Here is a 20,520-nt window from a genome sequence, read left to right as displayed (position 1 = left end):
ACAACTTAAGCCTCAGCTGATTTAAGGTCCGAAATAGATGCTGCGATAAACCGCTGGTGTAACAGAGTATTCAGACCCAACCCGCCCCAAGCCCGGAACCTTCATGCGAAGGGAATAATTGCTTTCCGGATGAAAATACGGTTGCAACAAATGTTAAAAAGGGATCCCCTTTTTCTGCTCCAGGGGTTTCAGGACAAATACTCAGTGCTTATAACGCACTGTGGCATTGTGGCGGTATGTTTCAGTTTTTAACACATTAATTGGACTGCTAACCATGGGAGTGCACGGACTGTGGAGGCTGCTGGAGAGCACAGGGAAACCCATCAATCCCGAGACACTGGAGGGAAAGATCCTTGCTGTTGGTATCCTCAGTTAGAAATGCTGTATTTATCTTTGATCTGTCCACCACTGTTTGCTTCTTCAGTCTCAGTAGTGTGTAGGTTTTACTAACTTCAGTCATAGCAGAAACCTTAACCAGAGCCCCCCTCAGACATCAGTATATGGCTGAACCAGGCGGTGAAAGGGGTGAGGGACCGTGAAGGCAACAGCGTCCACAACGCCCACCTGCTCACTCTCTTCCACCGCATCTGTAAGCTGCTCTTCTTCCGCATCAGGCCAGTCTTTGTGTTTGATGGGGATGCACCGCTGCTGAAGAAGCAGACCCTTGTAAGTCTGTGTGCCCGCGTGCGTGCGTCTGTGTGTTTAGGAGGCATGCGATTCGTTTTAACCTTGTTTTCTCCTGGGGCTCTCCTGCAGGCTCTGAGGAGGCAGAGGAAGGAGGAGCTGACTCGCGAGTCCAGAAACACCAACGAGAAACTGCTCAAAACATTCCTGAAGAGACAGGCTATCAAAGCTGCACTTGGAGACCACAGGTGAGGGACAGGAGGAGCATCCCTAAACCAGCAGTAAAGGCTTCCTCCCATGTTTACCCACCTATTCTTCAATGACATCAACAAAATAAAAATACCTCTGCTCTCCTTCTGGAGTCATTATAGTGTCAGGGCTTTGGCCTGAACGTAACACACATTTCTTTCCTGCTTCCCAGTAAGGAGCCTCTCCCCAGCCTCTCCAGCGTGAGGAGAAATGAGGTGGATGACATGTATGTTCTTCCGGCACTGCCACCCGCAGAGGAGAAAGCCAAAAGCAGGTTACTGTTCACTTGCTTGCATACATAAGTTAGAATCAATCCATGGTCTTTTCTGGGTAAACAGAATGCTGGAAAGCTCTTTTCCTCCACATGTGTGGACATGCCAGGTGGGTCAGGAGCAAATGGCTTCATATCCAAGACTAGAAACTTTTTGTTTTCATGGCCTCTTCTCTCAGATAACCAAACAGTTCATATGAACCAAGGAGCAATTAGTAAAATGCATGGTTGTCTTTATTTAATGCCATATCTAACATATTGTGCAATAACAAACGTCTGAATGTTTTCCTGTTGCATTTACAGCTCAGAGGAGGAGGAAGAAAGAGAGGAGGAGGAGGAGGAAATGGTTGATAGTTATTACATGTATCAGGTAAAATGGTGTCATTGCACACTGAAGTGCACCAAATTGGTATCATCTCCCCACAATGTTAACATATTTTTGCAATTTTTCCTTTACAAACTCTTCTTTATATTGTATCCAGTAATATTCATCGCCTTGTGCCTCTGTTCACATATGGGTAGCTGTCTTTACCTTTATTATATAACTGTCCTCACTGACTAAAGTGAGTTTGTTCTTCATGTCTCAGGGAGAAGTGTGTGAAGACCCCAACTCAATGGACATCAACTCAGAGGAGTTTGCCAGCCTGCCTCCTGAAATGAAACATGAGATCCTCAAAGACATGAAAGAGTTTTCCAAAAGACGGCGCACCATGTTTCACAAACCTCCAGAGGTACACCTCACTCTCAGGCTACAGTCATTGCTAATGTGTTTTTATTTTTAAATGTTTTAAAATGAGAATGGTTTGGTCTGGATAACTCCTCACTCATGCTTCAGTGTCTCCTGATGCTTATTCACTCTCTCAGCGGTCCGGAGACTTTTCACAGTACCAGCTGGCTGGCCTGCTGCAGAGGAACCGGCTGAACCAGCGTCTGGAGGGTGTGGAGAAGGAGATGAACCACCGGAGTGTGGGCAGTGCTCCAGATGTCTGCCAGCAGGACGGAGCTCAGCATAGCGTGGAGGCACAGCGGCTGGTTTCAGAAGACCATTCTCACTATATCCTTATCAAAGGTGAGGCAGTCAGTGGATTGTTGCAGCACTGTCTGCAAAATAAATAACCAGTGCTACAGATTTCTTTTCAGAATCACATTTAAATCTCTGAACATTCATTTAGAAAATGGAAAAGGTTGATTGGAATACAAGTAATGGATCTATAAGTTCATATTTTAAACAGGTTTTTGTACAAAAACATCATGATTTAGTTCTTTTTATCAGACATTTCACAAGGCTGAAATGAAAAAGTACAAGCTTGATTCTGTGTTACTTTATAAAACTGCACTCCACTTTATCTTCATAGGTTCCAAAAAGAGTGAGACAGCCCCTGAGAGCCAACCTGCAGCTGCACCCTGGGCTGGGAGCTCCCTGTCAGGCTGTCAAAGACGGGCCAAAGACAAACCCGAGCCTCTTTGGCGTCCCGTCTGTGAGGAAGAAGATAAAGCGCAAGCTACCTCCTCAGGCGACTCCAAACCCTCAGCATCAAAACCGTCTGATGGAGACGCCTCACCGCCCTCGCCTCGGACACTCAGAGCTATCCAGGCTGTGATTAACGACAGCTCTGACGAGGAGAAGTCCGACCGGGTTAAGACGGATGGCGGCAGCATGTCTCCACGCACACTGCTGGCAATCCAACAGGTTCTGGCTGAGGATGAAGGTGGAGCTGCTGGATTTAAGAGTAGCTCGCCCACCAATCAAACAAATATTCATCACCGTGCCCCACGAGCCGTCACCAGCAGCTCAGAGGAAGAGGCCGAACCTTCACTCAAAGAAAAAGACCTTAATACGAAGCTCACGGGGCAAAATTTACATGACAAAGACAGGTTGTTAGACAGCAGCTCTGAAGACGAGATGGAAGAATTGATTGGACAGAGAAATAAAGCACTTCGATTAGCAGCAAAGGAGATCAGCTCAGAAGATAGGATGAGGAAAGCAGAACTGTCTGAGGATATAAAGACAAGCTGTCCGACACAAGTAGAGAAACAAGAACAGGTTAATAGACGAGAACCAGAGCGCACACCACAGGATGCTGCTGCTGCTGCAAACAGTCAAAACCCAGTATCCACAAACCTCTCTCCTCAGCTCTCTGGAAGACCCGCCGCACTCTTAGAGCAGTTCACCGAAGCTCCAGAGAAAAATGGATCTGAAGTGAAGTCAGAAAGCAGCGAGGAAAACGAGTCAGAAGGTACAGAAATGGTGTCTTTCACATCGCAGTCATTCAAAATGAGTTAAATCTGTAGTGTGTTGGTGACATGTGCTTCCACATGTCAGATTTACAGGTTTAAATAAGCAGATTTTAAAGTATAATTATGCCAGTTACCCCATGATCGGTCTAAAAGCGTTAGTGTTAGTTCAGGTCCTGCAGTCCTGATACATCAGCAAAAGCCAGATAGTGGCTCAGCTGATCTAGTTGGTAAATCTGCCATAAGGCACATTATTAAACCGCTTTTGCTTGCCGACACTTTATTAAGTGTCTGCTGCAAGCCGCTTTGCGACCCAGCCTGATCCTCTATTGTTGTTGATGCTTTCCACATATACGCTTTCCCTGTTTTCTCAGAGAGCTTCATTGAGGTCTCAGAAGACGACTCAAAAGAGGAGACTGCAGATGATTCCCTCGTGATAACTGGAGAGAAAGCACATCCAGAGGAAGTCCATAAAGATGACGCAAAGGCGGAAGGAAACTCGGAGGAAAGTTTAACAGAAATTTCCTCAACTGTTGCTCTGAACTCAGAGGAAGAAGCAAAGGCGCAGAATGAGATGAAAGAGGAGACGGAGACGGAATCCAGATCAGCTCCAGCCATCAATGAATGGGAACACTTTGATGTTGTAAGTTTCTGTAATTCTGCAGTTTACTGATCTCTGATAGACAGAAAATTAGTCATCTTGATGATCCATTGGTCGTCAAGCGGTACTACAAATATAGTCACACATGGCCTACTTTCTTCTAAGATGTAAAAAAATTATTCTTTTTTCTTCTTATGTGAAACTAACTCATTTTTGGGCTCTTCAGTGCTGAGATTTGCAGAAGACTGGCATTTTCTGATATTTTAACAGAGAACAACTCAGATCATTCTGATCACTTCAGATCGAACTGTCAGATCATTAAAAAAAAAGGGAATTATTATGATGGGCATATTCCCAAACCCAGTCCATTAACTTGAGCTGGTCGTGTAAGTAAGTTTTACTGAACTGGTGTTGGTTTGTCTCCTGAGGAAAGACCAGATGTTCGGAGGATACTCAAATAACACCCTTTCATATTAATATTATTAAGCAAACACTCATTCGATGAGTCATGACCAAGGTTTTGCAACTGAAAAATAACACGTACGTCATGTCTGTACTTTGGTTTCTTATCAGTTATATGTCTGTGAAGCTTCTCAGTCATCCAGATCATCGTAGTCTAAGGAGCTTGGAAAGAAAAGTGTCTGGACTTCTTTAAGTTGCTTGAAGACGTTTCACCTCTCATCCGAGAAGCTTCCTCAGTTCTAAGGTCAAAAGGTGCAGAGTCCCAGATTTAAGTCCTATGGGAGTGTCCCCCAAGGGGGTCAGGAACCCCCTGTCGATCCTCTACCTAATCACACGAGCCAAGGTATGAAAACGGGTGTAGGTCACAATCAGCCAGGGTTTCGGGTGAACCTGCTGTGAAGCCTAGCTCCACCCTATCATGTGATTTCCTGAGGTCAGATGGCCCAGGATGTGAGTGGGCGTCTGGGAAGGGATCTCAAAACTGGATTATAGATGGCAGACAGTTGGTGTTGTAAGCCACCACCTCTGTTCAAAGATGGTCGCTCACAGTGGACATAGATGGCTTCTTTCACTCCTCTTTCAAACCATCTGTCTTCTCTGTCCAAAATGTGAACATAAGCATCCTCAAAAGAGTGACCTTTGTCCTTTAGATGCAGATGGACCGCCGAGTCTTGTCCTGTCGAGGTGGCTCTTCTATGTTGTGCCATGCGTTTATGAAGTGGCTGTTTGATCTCTCCAATGTAGAGGTCTGAGCATTCCCCGCTACACTGTACACTATATAATACGTTGTTAAGTTTGTGTTTAGGAGTTTTGTCTTTGCGATGAACCAGATTTTTCTAAGATGTAAAAAAAATTCTTCTTTTTTTCGTCTTATGTGAAACTAACTCATTTTTGGGCTCTTCAGTGCTGAGATTTGCAGAAGACTGGCATTTTGTGATATTTTAACAGAGAACAACTCAGATCATTCTGATCACTTCAGATCGAACTGTCAGATCATTAAAAGAAGGAATTATTATGATGGGCTTATTCCCAAACCCAGTCCATTAACTTGAGCTGGTCGTGTAAGTAAGTTTTACCGAACTGGTGTTGGTTTGTCTCCTGAGGAAAGACCAGATGTTGGGAGGATACTCAACTAACACCCTTTTGTATTAATATTATTAAGCAAACACTCATTCGATGAGTCATGACCAAGGTTTTGCAACTGAAAAATAACACACATGTCATTTCTCTGTCTGCACTTTAATTTCTTATCAGCTATATCCATTAATGCTTGTGAAGAAATGACAGTTTCTCACTTTCTGGTTTATCTCTAATAATTTGTCGAGCATTATTCAGCATAAACAGAAACAAGACTAAAATGAGCAGGTTGACATGCAAAAGTGTGTGTTTGTGCTGCAGGATGAGTTGCAGGCCCTGGAGAGCTCCCTGCAGGTGGAGCAGAGCAATCTGAGGGAGCAAAAACAGCAGCAGGAGAGAATGGCCAACACAGTCACCGGGCAGATGTACCTGGAGAGCCAGGTGAGAGAGAAATCACATCAGCACATACAGCCACACGCAAACCATAAACAAGTATATATACAGGGGTGCACATAAGTGGTCCGCAGGTGCGCATTCGCTGTCAAAATAAAAGATGCGCACCAGATAAGAAGTTGCAACGCGTGTTTGCGTACATATGATTTTCTGGAGGAGGACAGGCATTTGTTTAGAACTCTTCAAGATGTCGAAGAAGCAAGCTCCTTTAAGCAATTACTTTGGTGTTCCTCCACCTCCAAAGAAATGTCTGAAGGAGTCTGAACCGCAAAAGAAGCGCGTATTCTCGGAAAAGTGGTTGCAGGAGGTGAGCTGGCTTCAAACAAATGATGAAGGCACAGAGATGTGGTGCAGAATATGCCGTGAAAATTCAATGTTCACTCTAGTGGACAAAAACAGTGCCTTTTATATGTACGCAAACGCGCGTTGCAACTTCTTATCTGGTGCGCGTCTTTTATTTTGACAGCGAATGCGCACCTGCGGACCACTTATGTGCACCCCTGTATATATATTTTTTAAAAAGTTGATGTGTACACTTTAATTAGAAAAAATAAAAACCAGCATGTAAATAGATTAACTCGCTGACAGCGGATCTGACAGATCAGAGCAGGTGTTAACTCCCAGCAGGGATACATTTCCCAGCGTCGCCTCTGCCAGACATTCCCAGAGTCATTGCTACCTCACAGTCTTTGCTGTGCGTCTGCTGGCTCGCTCACACCCCTGAAAGCCACATGCTGTCAGCATTTTCTCCATCATAAAATTCACACTAAGGTAAAAGCTCAATGTGTGCGATGTGTTTTTAATCCTGTCAGCTGCTCCTGTAATCAGCTGCTAAGAGCAGAAGTATCTCTCAGATGACCAAAGAAACATCCACAGCCTGTTGAGCTGAAAGGGTTGTAATTTTAAGATCAGAGTCTTTTAACAAATCTCAGGACATAATGAGACCTAAACCCCTAAACACCAGCTCTGATACTGAGAACGCTCTACGTCGTCTTGTTGTGCTTTGTGAGTAATGACCGCTTGAAACCAGGAGCTGCTGCGGCTGTTCGGCGTCCCATATCTGGTGGCTCCAATGGAGGCCGAGGCTCAGTGTGCGGCGCTCGATTGGGCCGACCACACGCACGGGACCATCACTGACGACTCGGACGTGTGGCTGTTCGGAGGACGTCACGTTTACAAGAACTTCTTCAGCCAGGACAAATATGTTGAACATTACCAGTACAGCGACCTGCAGAGCCAGCTCGGTCAGTGAAGCTGCTGTCATGCGTGTGTGTGTGTTTGCAGTTATACTAAAAAAATATATATATATCAAAGGATGGAATTCAAGCCTGCTTCCAATCAAATGTATTAAATCTACATACATGACTGTTGTGGAAACACAGCAGTCCTGTTCTTTCATGGGCACATTATAGTTATTTTCTCTTAAACCAGCACACTGACCCACATGGCTCCATGCATGATTGATTTAGTTTTATTGGTGGTTGCAGCTGCAGTGGTGTCATATTTTATGGGAGTGTTGCAATAGTGCTAAGATGGCACATCACAACAGGAATTTCATAAGCTAATATTGTACATATGAGGGAGAGGCGTTTGTGTAACGGGCTGTCAGCACCGTCTTATCGCTTAGTGTTATCCTTTTCTTTATTTTTCCTGTTTACTTAACAACCTGTAATCTCGCCTCCGTCAGGTCTGGACAGGACTAAAATGATAAATCTGGCTTACCTGCTTGGAAGTGACTACACGGAGGGTGTGCCAGGGGTCGGCTACGTGACTGGCATGGAGATACTGAATGAGTTTCCAGGACCAGGGCTGGAGCCACTGATACAGTTCAGGTGGGTGAGATTGCTTCTGTGCGCAAGAGACAAAGATAAAAATCAGTACTGGATGTCTGTGATCTTTTGGCCCTGTGGCAGCACGGCATTAAAGACAAGCGTGGATTGATGCAGTGGAAATCACTGCACTTCCAGATGTTTACAGACAGAAAAGGAACAGTGGCAAACATCAGAGTCAGAATCAGAGAGACTTTATTAATCCCAGAGGGAAATTGAGTTGTCATAGAAGCAAATGTACAACAAACATCAGCCACCCATATTAAATGAGTGTACAAAAACTGAGATTTTGATAGATATATATTAGGATAAATGGATAAATACAGAGATACAGGTATAAATATAAATATATAAGCACAAGTATGTGTGCAAATACATGTCACGGTGTAAAAAAGTGAAAGGGTGCATTGAGGTGTGATTAATTCTGTTCCACATGTGTGGATCTGACCCAAGTGGATGAATTAAAGAGCCTGATAGCAGCGGGAAGGAATGACCTCCTGTAACGTTCCCCTTAGACTGCGAGGTTGAAGGAACCTGTTTCTGAAACTGCTCTTCAGATTGTCCAGTGTGTTATGGAAGGGTGGGAGTCATTGGAGTCAAACATGTCCCTGTCCCAAATTTATTTGAAGCATGCTGCCACCATCAAATTCAAATTGAGCCAATAGTTTTCTCATTTTTTTTTAAATGTTCTACTGTGAATAATGCTGTTATATAAGATTTGCAAATCATTGCATTTTTTTATTTATTTATTTTTCCTTTTTTCTAAATTTAACTGTAGTAACTGGTGGTCAGAGGCTCAGGAGAAAAAGCGCCTGGTATCTGATCCTCGGGACACAAAAGTTAAGAAGAAGCTGAGGGATGTGAAACTGCAGCCTGGTTTCCCCAACCCTGTGGTGGCTCAGGCTTACCTGCACCCCACTGTTGACCAGTCAGAGAGCTCCTTCAGCTGGGGACGCCCACAGCTGGACATGATCAAAGAATATCCTTTCTCTGTTTGTGGGAATGTGTTTGCCTGCGTTTTCCTGAATGTATGAATATTTCTTAACGAGCGCTTTACATTCTGCCTGAGTCGCTTTGGCTGGAGCAGTCGGAAAACAGAGGAGACTCTTCAGCCTGTGATCAAGCAGCTCAACACCCAGCAGGTAACCAGGCGACATGTGTGAGCATGTCAAAGCAACAATAATCTGGCACGTAGGCTGATTTTAAAAAAGGAGAGAGAGGCGCACACATTTGAAAATGCAAGACAAAATCTTTGTGTTCTAACCCTTATCAGTGGTGATCCCCAGGGCTCTGTCTTAGGGCCCTTTCTATTTATTATTTATGTTTTACCATTAGGTCACACGTACATTTTCATTCTTATGCTGATGACGCTCAGGTTTATCTGTCCACTGAGCCTAGTTCGGCCTAGTTGTGATAGCTCCTTATATTTTAAAATGCATATCAACAATTTTATCCATACTGTGATTTGTTATTTAATTGATTTTAAGGTGTCCTTGAGTGTTTTGAAACACAAATTAAATGTATTATTATTGTTAAACATAGCATAAAACGGCTAAAATGTTTAGCTAAATGTTAAGCTAAAACCTAAAGATACAATAAACAGTGCAGATAGTTGGTTATAATTTAGCATGTTATCAAAAAAGTTAGGTTAACTAAAATAAGGGGGTTAAATGTCTCCAGTTAGATTGTGTAACTTTTGAAAAATCAATAATAAAGATAATAAATTAAACTGGCTTGTAGCCTTCTATCGTTCATGTCCTGTCTGCTTTGGTTTAGACTCAGCTGCGGATAGACTCGTTCTTCCGCATGGAGCAACGTGAGAAGCAGGCGATCCGCAGTCAGCGACTCCGCCGAGCGGTCACCTGCTTGAAGCGAAAAGAGAGGGAAGGAGGAGCCGAGGAGGAAGAGGACGACAGTGAGGACGATACACATTCCCCGTCTAAGTCTAAGAAAGGGAGTCAGGATAAAGGAGGAGAGGAGAAAGATGTGAGGAGATCTGTGGCAGGAGGAGGCTTTTTAGGTTCAGAGATGACTGATGAATCTCCTCTTACAGCTCTCAGAGATAGCAGTAGCACCAGTCATGACTCCCTCTCAGTAAAGACTGTTCCTCAGTCTAATAAAACTCCACCTAAGAGAACCAGGATGAGCAGCAGCAGCTCTGGTGAGGACAGCGACGGTGGTCCTGGAGTTGCTATGGTTACAGCCCGATCTGTGTTCGAGGGGAGCCGGAGAGGACGCGGAGCGAAAAGCACGAGAGGGAGAGGAAGCATGAGAGGAAAAGGCAGGGGGAAGAAGACATGAGGACTTTGATACGTACTCCCAAATGTCTGACATCTCCATCTCTGATAAACTCAGGGTTTCCCTTTTATGAAACACGAATTTTGTTAAAAACTGCTATGAACTATGAATAGAAAATTATTTTCCTGCTTGTAGATGTTTGTGTGACAGCATTGAGATTATTGTGCATTAAATCTATGAGATGTGATACATGTTCACCTGTCATTTGTCGCCCTCGTGTGTCAACAATGAAACTGAGACAGATGCAGGTTTTCAAACTCCTTCTTTCAGGTCTTATTTCAGCCTCTTTTTATCCGTGCTATCACTTCTACCTACTCTGACTTGAATAAACAAACATGTTTAAACTTTTGCACAGATGAGAAGCTTTACTGTCTTGCAAGTTAAATTGTTGGAATAAGATCAAAGATTTTTATTCCACTTCCCTCTCCGGCTCCGGTTCAGCAGCCGGCGGTGCAGCTGTTGCTGTCAGTCACTGTTACTGCTTCATGCACTGGGAGTTTAAGCATGCCCAGAAAGAGCTTGAGATATGGGGTGCAGTGAGCCTCGGTGTAGGAGTCCTGGACAAGAAATTGGGAAACACTTTGTCTATGTGTAACTTAAAACCACAGAAGGTGATCGTTAAGAGTCCTCCTAGGGATCAGGATCCACAGTGACCCAAATTCAAAAGACTTCAGCCTTGATTGTAAACCAAGGACTGCTTTGGCTGCTATCAGATCTCCTGCTTAGGGCGTTCCTGTCCTGTTTCTTCCCTTAGTCATGGAGACACAGCAACCCAAGACCATGGAGGATCCCAAAAACAGACAAACAGGTAAGTCATTAAAAAAACGTATAGAGAATACATGATAAATGCTGGCATTGTGGCACCGAGTATGAATCTGATGTCAGACCGTGCAAGACGTGTGGCTCTACTGATACATCTGCTTACTATTTACACACACAGAGCTCTAAATTGAGCTCCTGAGCTCTCCCTGTCCTCACTCAACCTTTGCATTGTGGCTCAGTGGGCTCCCCTGACCTTTTCTCTAAAGCAGCATTGCATAACTGAAGTTGTGGGTCAGACGCTCTGAGTAGATGTGGCTCACCGGCTGGAGTTACAAACAAACAAATGCAGCAGGATCAGAGAGGCATTATGAGCTGAGACGCTAAAAGTAAAAACAACTCCAGTACTTCAGCAGTTCTGCTTATTGTTGTATTATTGTCTGTGACATGAAAGTAGGATTTCTGCCTCCACTCTGCCACAGTGGTGCACACACAGAACAGCCACCCTGTGCTGGAGCTTCTACGGTTCTGTAGCAAATAAAAGATGGAGCAGTTGGCTTATGTTTTGTGTGTGTCATTGGACAAAAGAAAAGTTTAAATATATTGTGATTCAAGTGATTTTGTTCCGTTCTGTCCCTTGGCTTTCATTTCATGGGTTAGAAAATGTGTAAGGTGTAACATGGGATTTCAGGTCACGGTGTTAAAGCGGATACATCTAAGAGTAATTTGTATCAAAGATCAAGTCACAACAAAAAACCAACGCACAGAAAATTACAAAAGATAGACCTCACAGCAGCCTTATTTCAACAGAAGAGGATATTGCAACACATGGTCAGATGAACCGGTGACCTTTAACAAAACTAGCATTTCCTGGAGGGTACTGTCCAGCACAGTGCTGCCTTAGCAGTCTTGATCCCTGCGCACAGAGATTTCTCCAGATTTTCTGACTTTTTGATAATATTATGCTGCAGGTGATGAGATATGAGATAAGTCCTCACAATTTTATGTTAGGAACATTAGTCTGAAATTTGCAGACACTTTTTTGCCAATCAGTGATCTGACCGTCTTTTCTTCTTTTCTAAGAAAGTTTCTAACATGTTGCAAATTCACCTAATTAGTCACAAAATGTCCCACCATCTATTTCTTATTAGTACCACTTGCTTTTCCAGCCTTTCGTTGCCTCCATTCACACTTTTATGAGACGTGATGCTGCTTTCAAATTCAAAATTAACTAATATTTTTCATGGAATAGTTAAATGTTACTTAAAAAAACATTTAATATTTTTTCTATGTTCTACTGTGAATACAATATGAGTTTGTGGGATTTTTACAAAGCATTCCAAGTTTTTTGGAATTGGGGTTGTAGTCATAGTGAAGAAAGACACATGAGATCAGAGAATTTACCTGCCTCACCTAAAATTTGTCCATCATGTCTGATGATCCTGCTTTTCCTTACTGTGAAGTATCTCTATATAAACACAGTTGATATAATATCTGCCTCTTCTGTAGATGCCTGCAAAGCAGGTCCTGCTGTGGATGCAGAACTAGCCAGCGCCATAATGGCGCGGCAGTTTCACCCACCTGTTATTGGTCCCGAGGTCTGGGAGGGATACGTCTTTTCTGGTCTGGAGATCCTCATCAAAGAGTCCACAGACCTCTACGGAGCTGTGCTCTGGCCCTCAGTGAGCCCAAAAATTGTCCTTGAGTTTAGATGTGATGTATGCTCATAATTTTGATCCCTGTCACTTAAAAAATATACTTGGTTTCCTCTAACAGGCCATGGTGCTCTGTCACTTCTTGGAGAACAACCGAGACAAATACAACCTGCTGGACAAAAACGTGATCGAACTGGGAGCTGGAACTGGGCTTGTCACCATCGTGTCCAGCCTGTTAGGTACTCACACATGCCAGTGATTAGTTTTAACCTTGTTAAGTTATTTTTCTCTTCCTCCATAGTTATTCCTCATTTTTACTTTTACTGTCTCTCTCCAGGTGCTAAGGTGACCTCCACTGACCTACCTGACGTGTTGGGGAACCTTCAGTACAACATAACTCGTAACACCAAAGGCCGGTGCAAGTACACCCCCCTGGTGGGTTTTATATTTTAAAGCATCACATTCAGGAGTATCATCATAAGAGTTAAAGAATGAAAGAACCAGTCCAGTCCATTTGTTGATTTACAACTGTGTAAATCAGCCTGCCCACCTCTGCTTTCAGGTCACTGAGCTGATCTGGGGTCAGGAGTTGGATCAGCGTTTCCCTCGTGCCACTCATCGCTTCGACTACATCCTGGCAGCTGACGTGGTGTACGCTCACCCTTACCTGCAGGAGCTGATGGACACCTTTGAATACCTGTGCCAGGAAAACACGCAGATCTTGTGGGCTATGCGTTTCCGCCTGGATCCGGAGAACAGCTTCGTGGATCGCTTCCGGCAGCGTTTTCACTTAGAGGAGCTGTACAACCTTCCCAGTCTGAGTATCAAGCTGTACCGAGCCTGGAGGAGGGACGGCACGACCAAGGACCTCAGAGAGGCTGCCAAACACTGAAGGAAGTGGATGGGTTTACTGTGTGTGTTTGTGTTTTTGCTCAGTCATATCCAGTCTTTTCACAGCACTGGTGGGAAATAATGTTTCTGACAACCCAGTAGAAATTTTGAATAAGAGGTCTTTTGGTATGTGACTTCATGTGTGCTGTGCGATCAGGTTTTATCACTGCTGGAAGGACTGGAGAAACACCCATCTGTGTCTCAGACTACTTAAAGGATTAATAAAATTGCACACACTAATGGTTCTTGTATAAAATATCTTCTGGGGACCATGAGGAAGGAGGATGCAACTTGTTCTCTGTCACCATCCTCGGGTCAGGCTTTATATTTTTGGGCTTAAATGATAGAAAACGGCAACCTTTACCTCCTTTTTTTTTTTTAATGTTTTCTATTTTAAACTGTTTTAGATTGAAAATTAAGTGCTATGAAAGTTATATCTTTGAAAATTTAAATAAAAATATGAACTCATCGAGACCATATGAAAGGAGCTGCACTTTGGTGTTACTGATTTTGGAACTGGGGTTGTAATCCCAGTATATATATATATATATATGTATAGCTGTTTGCTGGTCTGGAGCATTCAGGTGTGTGTGAGACTGCAAATAACCCAAGGTGGTTCTACAGGCCTCAGCTAGCATGTTAAATGTTGAAGTTCATTACAGTATGATTAGAAAAAGACTGAAGAAGTATGGTTTGTTTGGAAGAACTGCAGGAGAAAGCCTTTTCATGATAACATAGCATAGGTTTGCAAAACTGGGTATGAACAAACCACAAGATTTCATGAACAATGTCCTTTGGACAGATTTTCTCATAGTCCACTGCCCCATATTTGGTGAAAACCAAATACAGTATATCAGCACAAACACCTGGGCTTGGTTTTCAGCAGTTATGGTCGACTGGTCGATACCAAAGTATTCCAGAGTCAAAGGTGAGGCTGTCTGTCTGACAGCTGAGGCCCAAACTGGGTCAGTTGGTTCTACAAGCTACCAAATCATAAGGTGTACTTAATATTTCCACATATTGCTTCTGCATTTTGGCTTCATTTTTGTTTAATAATTAATTAACAGTGGAGTGTGTTGTGTGATGTTTTACTCCTGAGGTTGTATTTAAATCATTTTGGAGGTTGCTAAGAACAGGATGATTTTTTTTTACTATGGCCTGATATAAAAAAAACCCCTGAATTCAAGCACTGTAAACACACACAGTCATCAGCCATTTTATCATGTACTCTGTTCAACAAGCCTGTTAACATAAATATCACATCAGCCAATTACATGGTAGTGACTGAATGCATAAAGGCATGCAGACATGGACAAGCAAACCTACTGAAAAATAGAAAATAACCAGTGAGCAGCAGTTGTCTGGGTCAAAATGCTTTGTTGATGTTAGAGGTCTGATGAAAGACAAAGGTAGTCCCAATAGCCACTTGTTACAACCAACGTATGCAGAAGAGCATCTCTGAATGCACTCAAACCTTGAAGCAGTGGAAGATCACACTGAGTGCCACTCCTGTCAGCTAAGAACAGGAGACTGAGTCTACGATTTGCACACGCTCACCAAAATTGGACAAGAGAAAAAAAATGTTGCCTGGTTTGATGAGTCTCATTTCTGCTGGATGGTGAGATGAGAATTTGGCATGAACAGCATTGGTGGTCTTGTATCAGTGGCTCAGGCTGGTGGTGGTGATTCTGGGTTCTGCTCTGCACCCAAGAACATGAAACATTAAACCATATTTTTCATTTTTTTAAGTTTACAGTGAGTTGCAGGTAATTTTTCACCAGTAAACAACTTCAGGGGGTCAACTGAAAGATCACAACCATCCTGGGCACAATGTGCTGTTAGTAACACCAATTTTCCGCGCACATTTGTTTCTGTTTTGGAAACTCTCCACTGAGCCTTATTAGCTGCTTTGGAAAAGGAAGGTTCCCATCACTTTCTATTCATGTGACCTATAAAATCTGATATCTCATTTTTGAGTCCAAATCTTTCAACACATCTTGGCTCATTTCTGTCTGGTCGCTCCTCATCTTTCTGCCAGCTCAGAGCATATGTGTAGTTTGGCTGTGAAGGTAGAGGAGAGGTGAAGATCTATTTAACAAAGCGGCTATCTAAGCTGGTGTCAGTAAATGTCACAGCCACCATTAAGAAAAACAAATACTCAACAGCTGAAGATTAATGTGGACTTGTGGTGCCTGTCATCGAGCTTAAAAACTCCCATCTTTTATCCAAATAAGGCTGCTTGGCATCGGTAGCACAACCGGGCAATGACCTAACCACTGCATGCTTTCTATTAATGTGTCGAAGCACCCCAAGGTCCTGGATGGAGTTCGTGTTTTAGGATGTGAGTGGATTTAGCTGGACGATAGGTGAAACTGGAGGGTGGGGAGGTGGTACTTCATGCAACTGAGGGTGGTCTAACTGAGGTTTATATTACTGAAGCCCGCTTCTTTTCTCAGGGGCTGGATACACGGGGGCTGCATGCCGGGCTGATCCTGTTACCTCCCATCTCTGGTGAAGTAATTGAGGGCATTGCAGGAAAAGCAGGCACAACATGGACATGTTCCACGTTACGCACGTCACTTTTTTAAATAGACGAGACCTCCTTTTCATCTGCAAAAGCAGGTGATTGCAGGAGACGTGAACGATCAAGAAATAAAAGTGCTGCCCGAGCTTTGACCTCTTGAGGAAACATGATGATCATCCCTTTAATTACTAATTAAAAGGCATATACAGAATTATCAAAAGCTTTTTAATGCATGTAATGCTGATGTCCTCCATTCAGGCATGTTTCATGTTGTTATTGCTGGTCTCTCTCTTTTTTCTTCCTCCTTAAGCAGGAGTTACAGTTGTTGACTGCCTTGAAACAACAAACTTGGGAGCTCTCTGCCAAGATGCCATTAAGCCAAGCATAAATCAGGTATTGGCCTTGGTTCCCCCCCGGCCCCATGTGTCTCCACTTTTTTTAGACTACTTACTATCGCAACAAACGATACGTGGACTGATTTGAACTCACGGTGGTGTTCAAGTTAGTGTAAAGTTATCTCTTAACTTTAGAAGTTAGAAAAATACCAGCTTGTACAGGTTTAACATACATTTCAATACATCTGGGTATGGTGTTACAGACCGTGCAGGTTTCTGCCAAGTTCCAGCTTTGAGAAGTCAAAAAATAAGGTGAAAACAAACCCCCCACCCCACCCTCAGCCTGCTGATATCATTCTGTCTCTCTCTCCTTTTGGCTTCCTCTTCGGCTCGTCTTTGTTGCATGTGCGTGTGAGTCTGCTTCTACGTGTGCTCTGCTCCGGGATATTGCTTGTGTTTATTTCTCATGGGTACTGCTCTAAAAATATCACCATGCCCTTGTGATGATGATGGGTGTGTCCTGCAGGATGCTCTATAACACCTCAATCCGAGGTCTCTGTGATGCATTCGGGTTGCTCCTGAGATCTTTCCCAAATTTGAAGCTTGCAAAAGGTATGTGAGGTACTTACGATATTTGGAGGATTGTTTAACATACAGTCCTACATGGACTCATGTCTCAGTTAACTTTCTAACATTGCAGAGCATTTTATATGGATACTTTGTCCACACCCTCTGTGGAAGAAACCATGTATATGGGAAGTGAAGAGGAAGAAGAAGAAGAAGAAGATGAGGAGACAAATGGAAGTGAAGAGGAGGATAAAGGTAGGATGAACCTTTGTGGGTTATGTGTTTGATTCAGTTCAGATCCGAGTACCTGACATTTAGATCTTTCAGATGATTCGCAAACAGATCAGTCATCTGTTGGGAAGCAGCAGAGACCAGCCTGGGCTCCATGTTTCTTCTACAGAGCTGGGAAAGAGGTGTACAACTATGTCGGCCAGGAGATCATCATTCAAGAGGCTCTGGACTCGTATGCTGGCATGATATGGCCGGCAGTGAGTAGCACGGTTTCCCTGATTTGAAAGCTTGCATGCAATCATTTTCTTTAATATTACCAGCTTGGGATGCGAAGGTCTCAGTCTAGAGATGGAGCAAACTACCAATTCTGTCTTGTATCACAGACCTTCTGTACTTCTTTGACATTGTGAACAAATATTTTTGTGAAGTTTTCAACCATGTTGCATCACCATCATCACTCAGATGGACACGGAAGCTCAGCTAGCTGACTTTGCATCCATGAAATGTGTTTGTGACAACTGTGGAGAAATCTGAATAGTTGTGGTTGAAATCAAAGGGACTGACTGTCACAAGGATTATCTCCACAACAAACTTGGTGAACTCATCAGATAATGCAGTCCATTTGATTGGGTCAAAATTTCAGTTATTTTTTTTATGTAAGTGCTTCAAATATTGGCAATAAATTTGTATTTTAACCACTTACATTAACTGCTGTGAAAAGTGCTGCACTGAAATTTCCTGTAAATACAAAACGAATGTCATCAGTACTTCTACTCCTCAACGACTGCAGTAAACACTAAAACAAAAAAACAACCTCATCAGTTCTCTGGGTACCCCTGCCCACAGATTTTTGAGGTTCTTGGCAGGCTGGTTGCTGGAACAAGGGGGTCAGACACATGCCCAGCCCCCTGTTCTTCTTGTTGCTGAAAATAGTTTTTAATGACTCTGGCTGAATGTTTGAGCTTGTTGCAGAACGAATATGGGACAGAATCATTGAGAAAGAATGATCATACTCTGTAATTGAATATAAAGTGCTTAAAATGGATTCAAAAAAGGATGCTTAGAAAGGTAATGGATATAGAATATTGCAGTTCATTGTCCTGCTGCATAACCGAAATGTGTTTTAAGGCATGAACTGATTGCCGGACATTCTTCTTCAGGATTTTTCTGGTAGAGAGCCGAATTCATGGTTTCATCAGTTACAGGAAGTTGTCCTTACACTCCAAAGCACTACCACGCTATCACCAGAATGTTTGACTGTTGGCATGATGTTCCTTTTATGAAGTTCTGTGTCAGCTTTAAGGCAGATGTCACAGGATTCAAATGTTCCAAAAAGTTAAACTTAGGTTGATAGTGGATTTCTCCTTGGAGCTCTCCCATTGCCCAGTCTCTTTCTTATTGTCAAATCAAGAACTCTGACCTGAACTGGGGCAAGTGAGGCCTGCAGCTCTCTAAGTGTTATTCTGGGTTCTTTTTTGACCTCCCAAATGAGTCATTAATGCACTCTTGGGGTAATTTTGGTAGGCTGGCCACTCTTCTCCATTTGTGGATAATCGCTCTCATTGTGGCTCCCTAGAGTCCCAAAGCCTTAGAAACAGCTTTGTAACCTTTTCCAGACTGATAGATGTAAATGATCAATGATCAGTGTCAATGTGTTCATTTTTGAGAGGTTTTAGCCTATTTCCCTTTGTCAGACAGGCTGACACTGACTAAATCGAACAGGGTTTGCTAATTATAAAGAGAAGATTAAATATGTACATATGTCCTCAGGGGTTGGCTCTCTGTCATTACCTGGACACTCATCGAGAACAGATCAATCTTGTAGATAAAGCAGTCCTGGAGATCGGAGCAGGAACCGGCCTTGTGTCTGTCGTAGCAGCGCTCCTTGGTACGTAGGCAGAGATTAAGCTGTTTTCACAGAGCTGCAAGGTTCTACATGTTTTGTTATTTCTCTTTCAGGTGGCTGGGTCACAGCCACAGACCTACCAGAGGTCCTGAACAACCTGAGGGTCAATCTGTGCAGAAATACCAGGGGCCACTGCAGACACACGCCCCAGGTAGCAACTTTGTCATGGGGCTACGACCTGGAGCGCACTTACCCATCATCGGTTTACCGCTACGACTACGTGCTAGCAGCCGATGTGGTCTACCATCATGACTTCCTGGATGAGCTCCTGGTCACCATGAAGCATTTCTGCAAACCGGGAACAACTCTGATCTGGGCCAACAAGGTCAGGTTTGAGTCTGACTTGACTTTCACTGAGAACTTTAAAAAGGCCTTTAACACAAGCTTATTGGCCGAGGATGGAGAGATGAAGATCTTCATGGCAACAAGTAGAGAAGGAGAAGAATGTTTTAGTGATGTGGTGCTGGAAGATCCGCTGAGACAGAAGGAGGGGAGAGAAACGAAGGAGGTTGAAGATAAAGATAAGAAGAGGAAAGAAGCAGAAATCCTGTAATTCAAAATTCAATTAAGGTCTGGAACCAACTATTGGGCACAGTAAAGGCTCCTAAAATGTATCTGGATGCTCCAATTTGTAACAATCATGCCTTCAGACCTGGGCTGGAGGACATCACGTTTGTGACATGGCAAAGAAGAGGGATTTGTTCTCTCAAAGATATTTATATTGATGGGCATTTTCCATCTTTTCAGCAACTGAGGGTGAAATTTAATCTTCCTAATTCCCATTTTTTCAGATTTTTACAGTTGAGACATTTCATCAAAGCATCTATTCCACAATATGATTTGATTCCTCGAAACTCAGTGCTTGACAGCTTCGTGTCAGTTGAGCCCTACACTAGAGGTGCTGTGTCTTGCTTTTACAGGGCCTTACTAGATATATACAGTCCTTCATCTGATACTTTTAGGGAGCAGTGGCAGGAAGAACTGGGGGTGGATGTTACTGATGATGTTTGGCAAGAGTGCATTAAGAATATATATTGTAGTTCTATAAATGCTAGACATAATCTGATCCAATTTAAGGTTGTGTATAGGTTGCATTTTTCTCCCACTACAGCTTTTTTGGAATCATCTGTTTGATTTTCTGACCAAAGCCATTGGCAGGGAGGTCCCATGTACCCCCTTTGCAGCATTGTTCGGGGTGTCTAAACCGGGATGGGCAAGGGACAAGACAGAGACGCAGGTTGTGTCAATGACTACACTTGTGGCTAGAAAGCTGATACTTCTCTGCTGGAAGTCTGATAAACCTCCTACCTTCGAAATGTGGTTGAGGGAATTTGGAAATGTACTCCATCTGGAGAAAATCAGGTTTACCTTGTCTAACCGAAAGAGAGTGTTTTATAAGATTTGGCAACCAGTCATTAGCCTGATGGATAAACTTAAGTGAAATGTACTCTGTTTTAACATTTATATACGCTGTATTACCACCTTGTTGACTTGCTGTCCACCTTCTATTGTGTTCTCTTGAAGGTGGTTGTTGTATACTGTCCAATTATAAA

The 20,520-nt window shown here is 43.2% G+C and overlaps 3 protein-coding genes across 4 annotated transcripts; all 3 read left to right on the top strand.

Moving 5' to 3' along the window:
- Positions 1 to 141: 141 nt before the first annotated feature.
- ercc5 (excision repair cross-complementation group 5) lies at positions 142 to 10,286 on the top strand. Of its 2 annotated transcripts, XM_031729599.2 has the most exons (16): positions 142 to 362; positions 491 to 666; positions 757 to 872; positions 1,046 to 1,147; positions 1,448 to 1,514; positions 1,732 to 1,875; positions 2,009 to 2,213; positions 2,500 to 3,188; positions 3,279 to 3,381; positions 3,754 to 4,022; positions 5,841 to 5,960; positions 7,003 to 7,216; positions 7,660 to 7,804; positions 8,580 to 8,780; positions 8,859 to 8,943; positions 9,578 to 10,286. In XM_031729599.2, exons 1-16 carry the CDS (start codon positions 275 to 277, stop codon positions 10,100 to 10,102), a joined length of 3,249 nt encoding a protein of 1,082 aa, XP_031585459.1. In that variant the 5' UTR covers positions 142 to 274; the 3' UTR covers positions 10,103 to 10,286. The 2 variants fall into 2 exon arrangements, with proteins under 2 accessions (XP_031585459.1, XP_031585458.1); XM_031729598.2 differs by having other exon boundaries at positions 2,500 to 3,381.
- Positions 10,287 to 10,625: 339 nt separating this feature from the next.
- Positions 10,626 to 13,857, top strand: mettl21e (methyltransferase like 21e). The gene is made up of 5 exons (XM_031729601.2): positions 10,626 to 10,907; positions 12,368 to 12,540; positions 12,635 to 12,752; positions 12,851 to 12,948; positions 13,076 to 13,857. The coding sequence occupies exons 1-5, from the start codon at positions 10,856 to 10,858 to the stop codon at positions 13,403 to 13,405; spliced, it is 771 nt and encodes a 256-aa protein (XP_031585461.1). The 5' UTR covers positions 10,626 to 10,855; the 3' UTR covers positions 13,406 to 13,857.
- Positions 13,858 to 16,712: 2,855 nt separating this feature from the next.
- On the top strand, positions 16,713 to 20,514 carry LOC116312230 (protein-lysine methyltransferase METTL21C-like). The gene is made up of 5 exons (XM_031729600.2): positions 16,713 to 16,875; positions 16,964 to 17,085; positions 17,158 to 17,318; positions 18,832 to 18,949; positions 19,021 to 20,514. Exons 2-5 carry the CDS (start codon positions 16,974 to 16,976, stop codon positions 19,518 to 19,520), a joined length of 891 nt encoding a protein of 296 aa, XP_031585460.1. The 5' UTR covers positions 16,713 to 16,875; positions 16,964 to 16,973; the 3' UTR covers positions 19,521 to 20,514.
- The last annotated feature ends 6 nt before the right edge of the window (positions 20,515 to 20,520 follow it).

Source organism: Oreochromis aureus, linkage group 1 (genome assembly GCF_013358895.1).
Source record: "Oreochromis aureus strain Israel breed Guangdong linkage group 1, ZZ_aureus, whole genome shotgun sequence".
NCBI lineage: Eukaryota > Metazoa > Chordata > Actinopteri > Cichliformes > Cichlidae > Oreochromis > Oreochromis aureus.
Note: the sequence above shows the minus strand (reverse complement) of the source record. Positions and strands in the feature narration are given on the sequence as shown.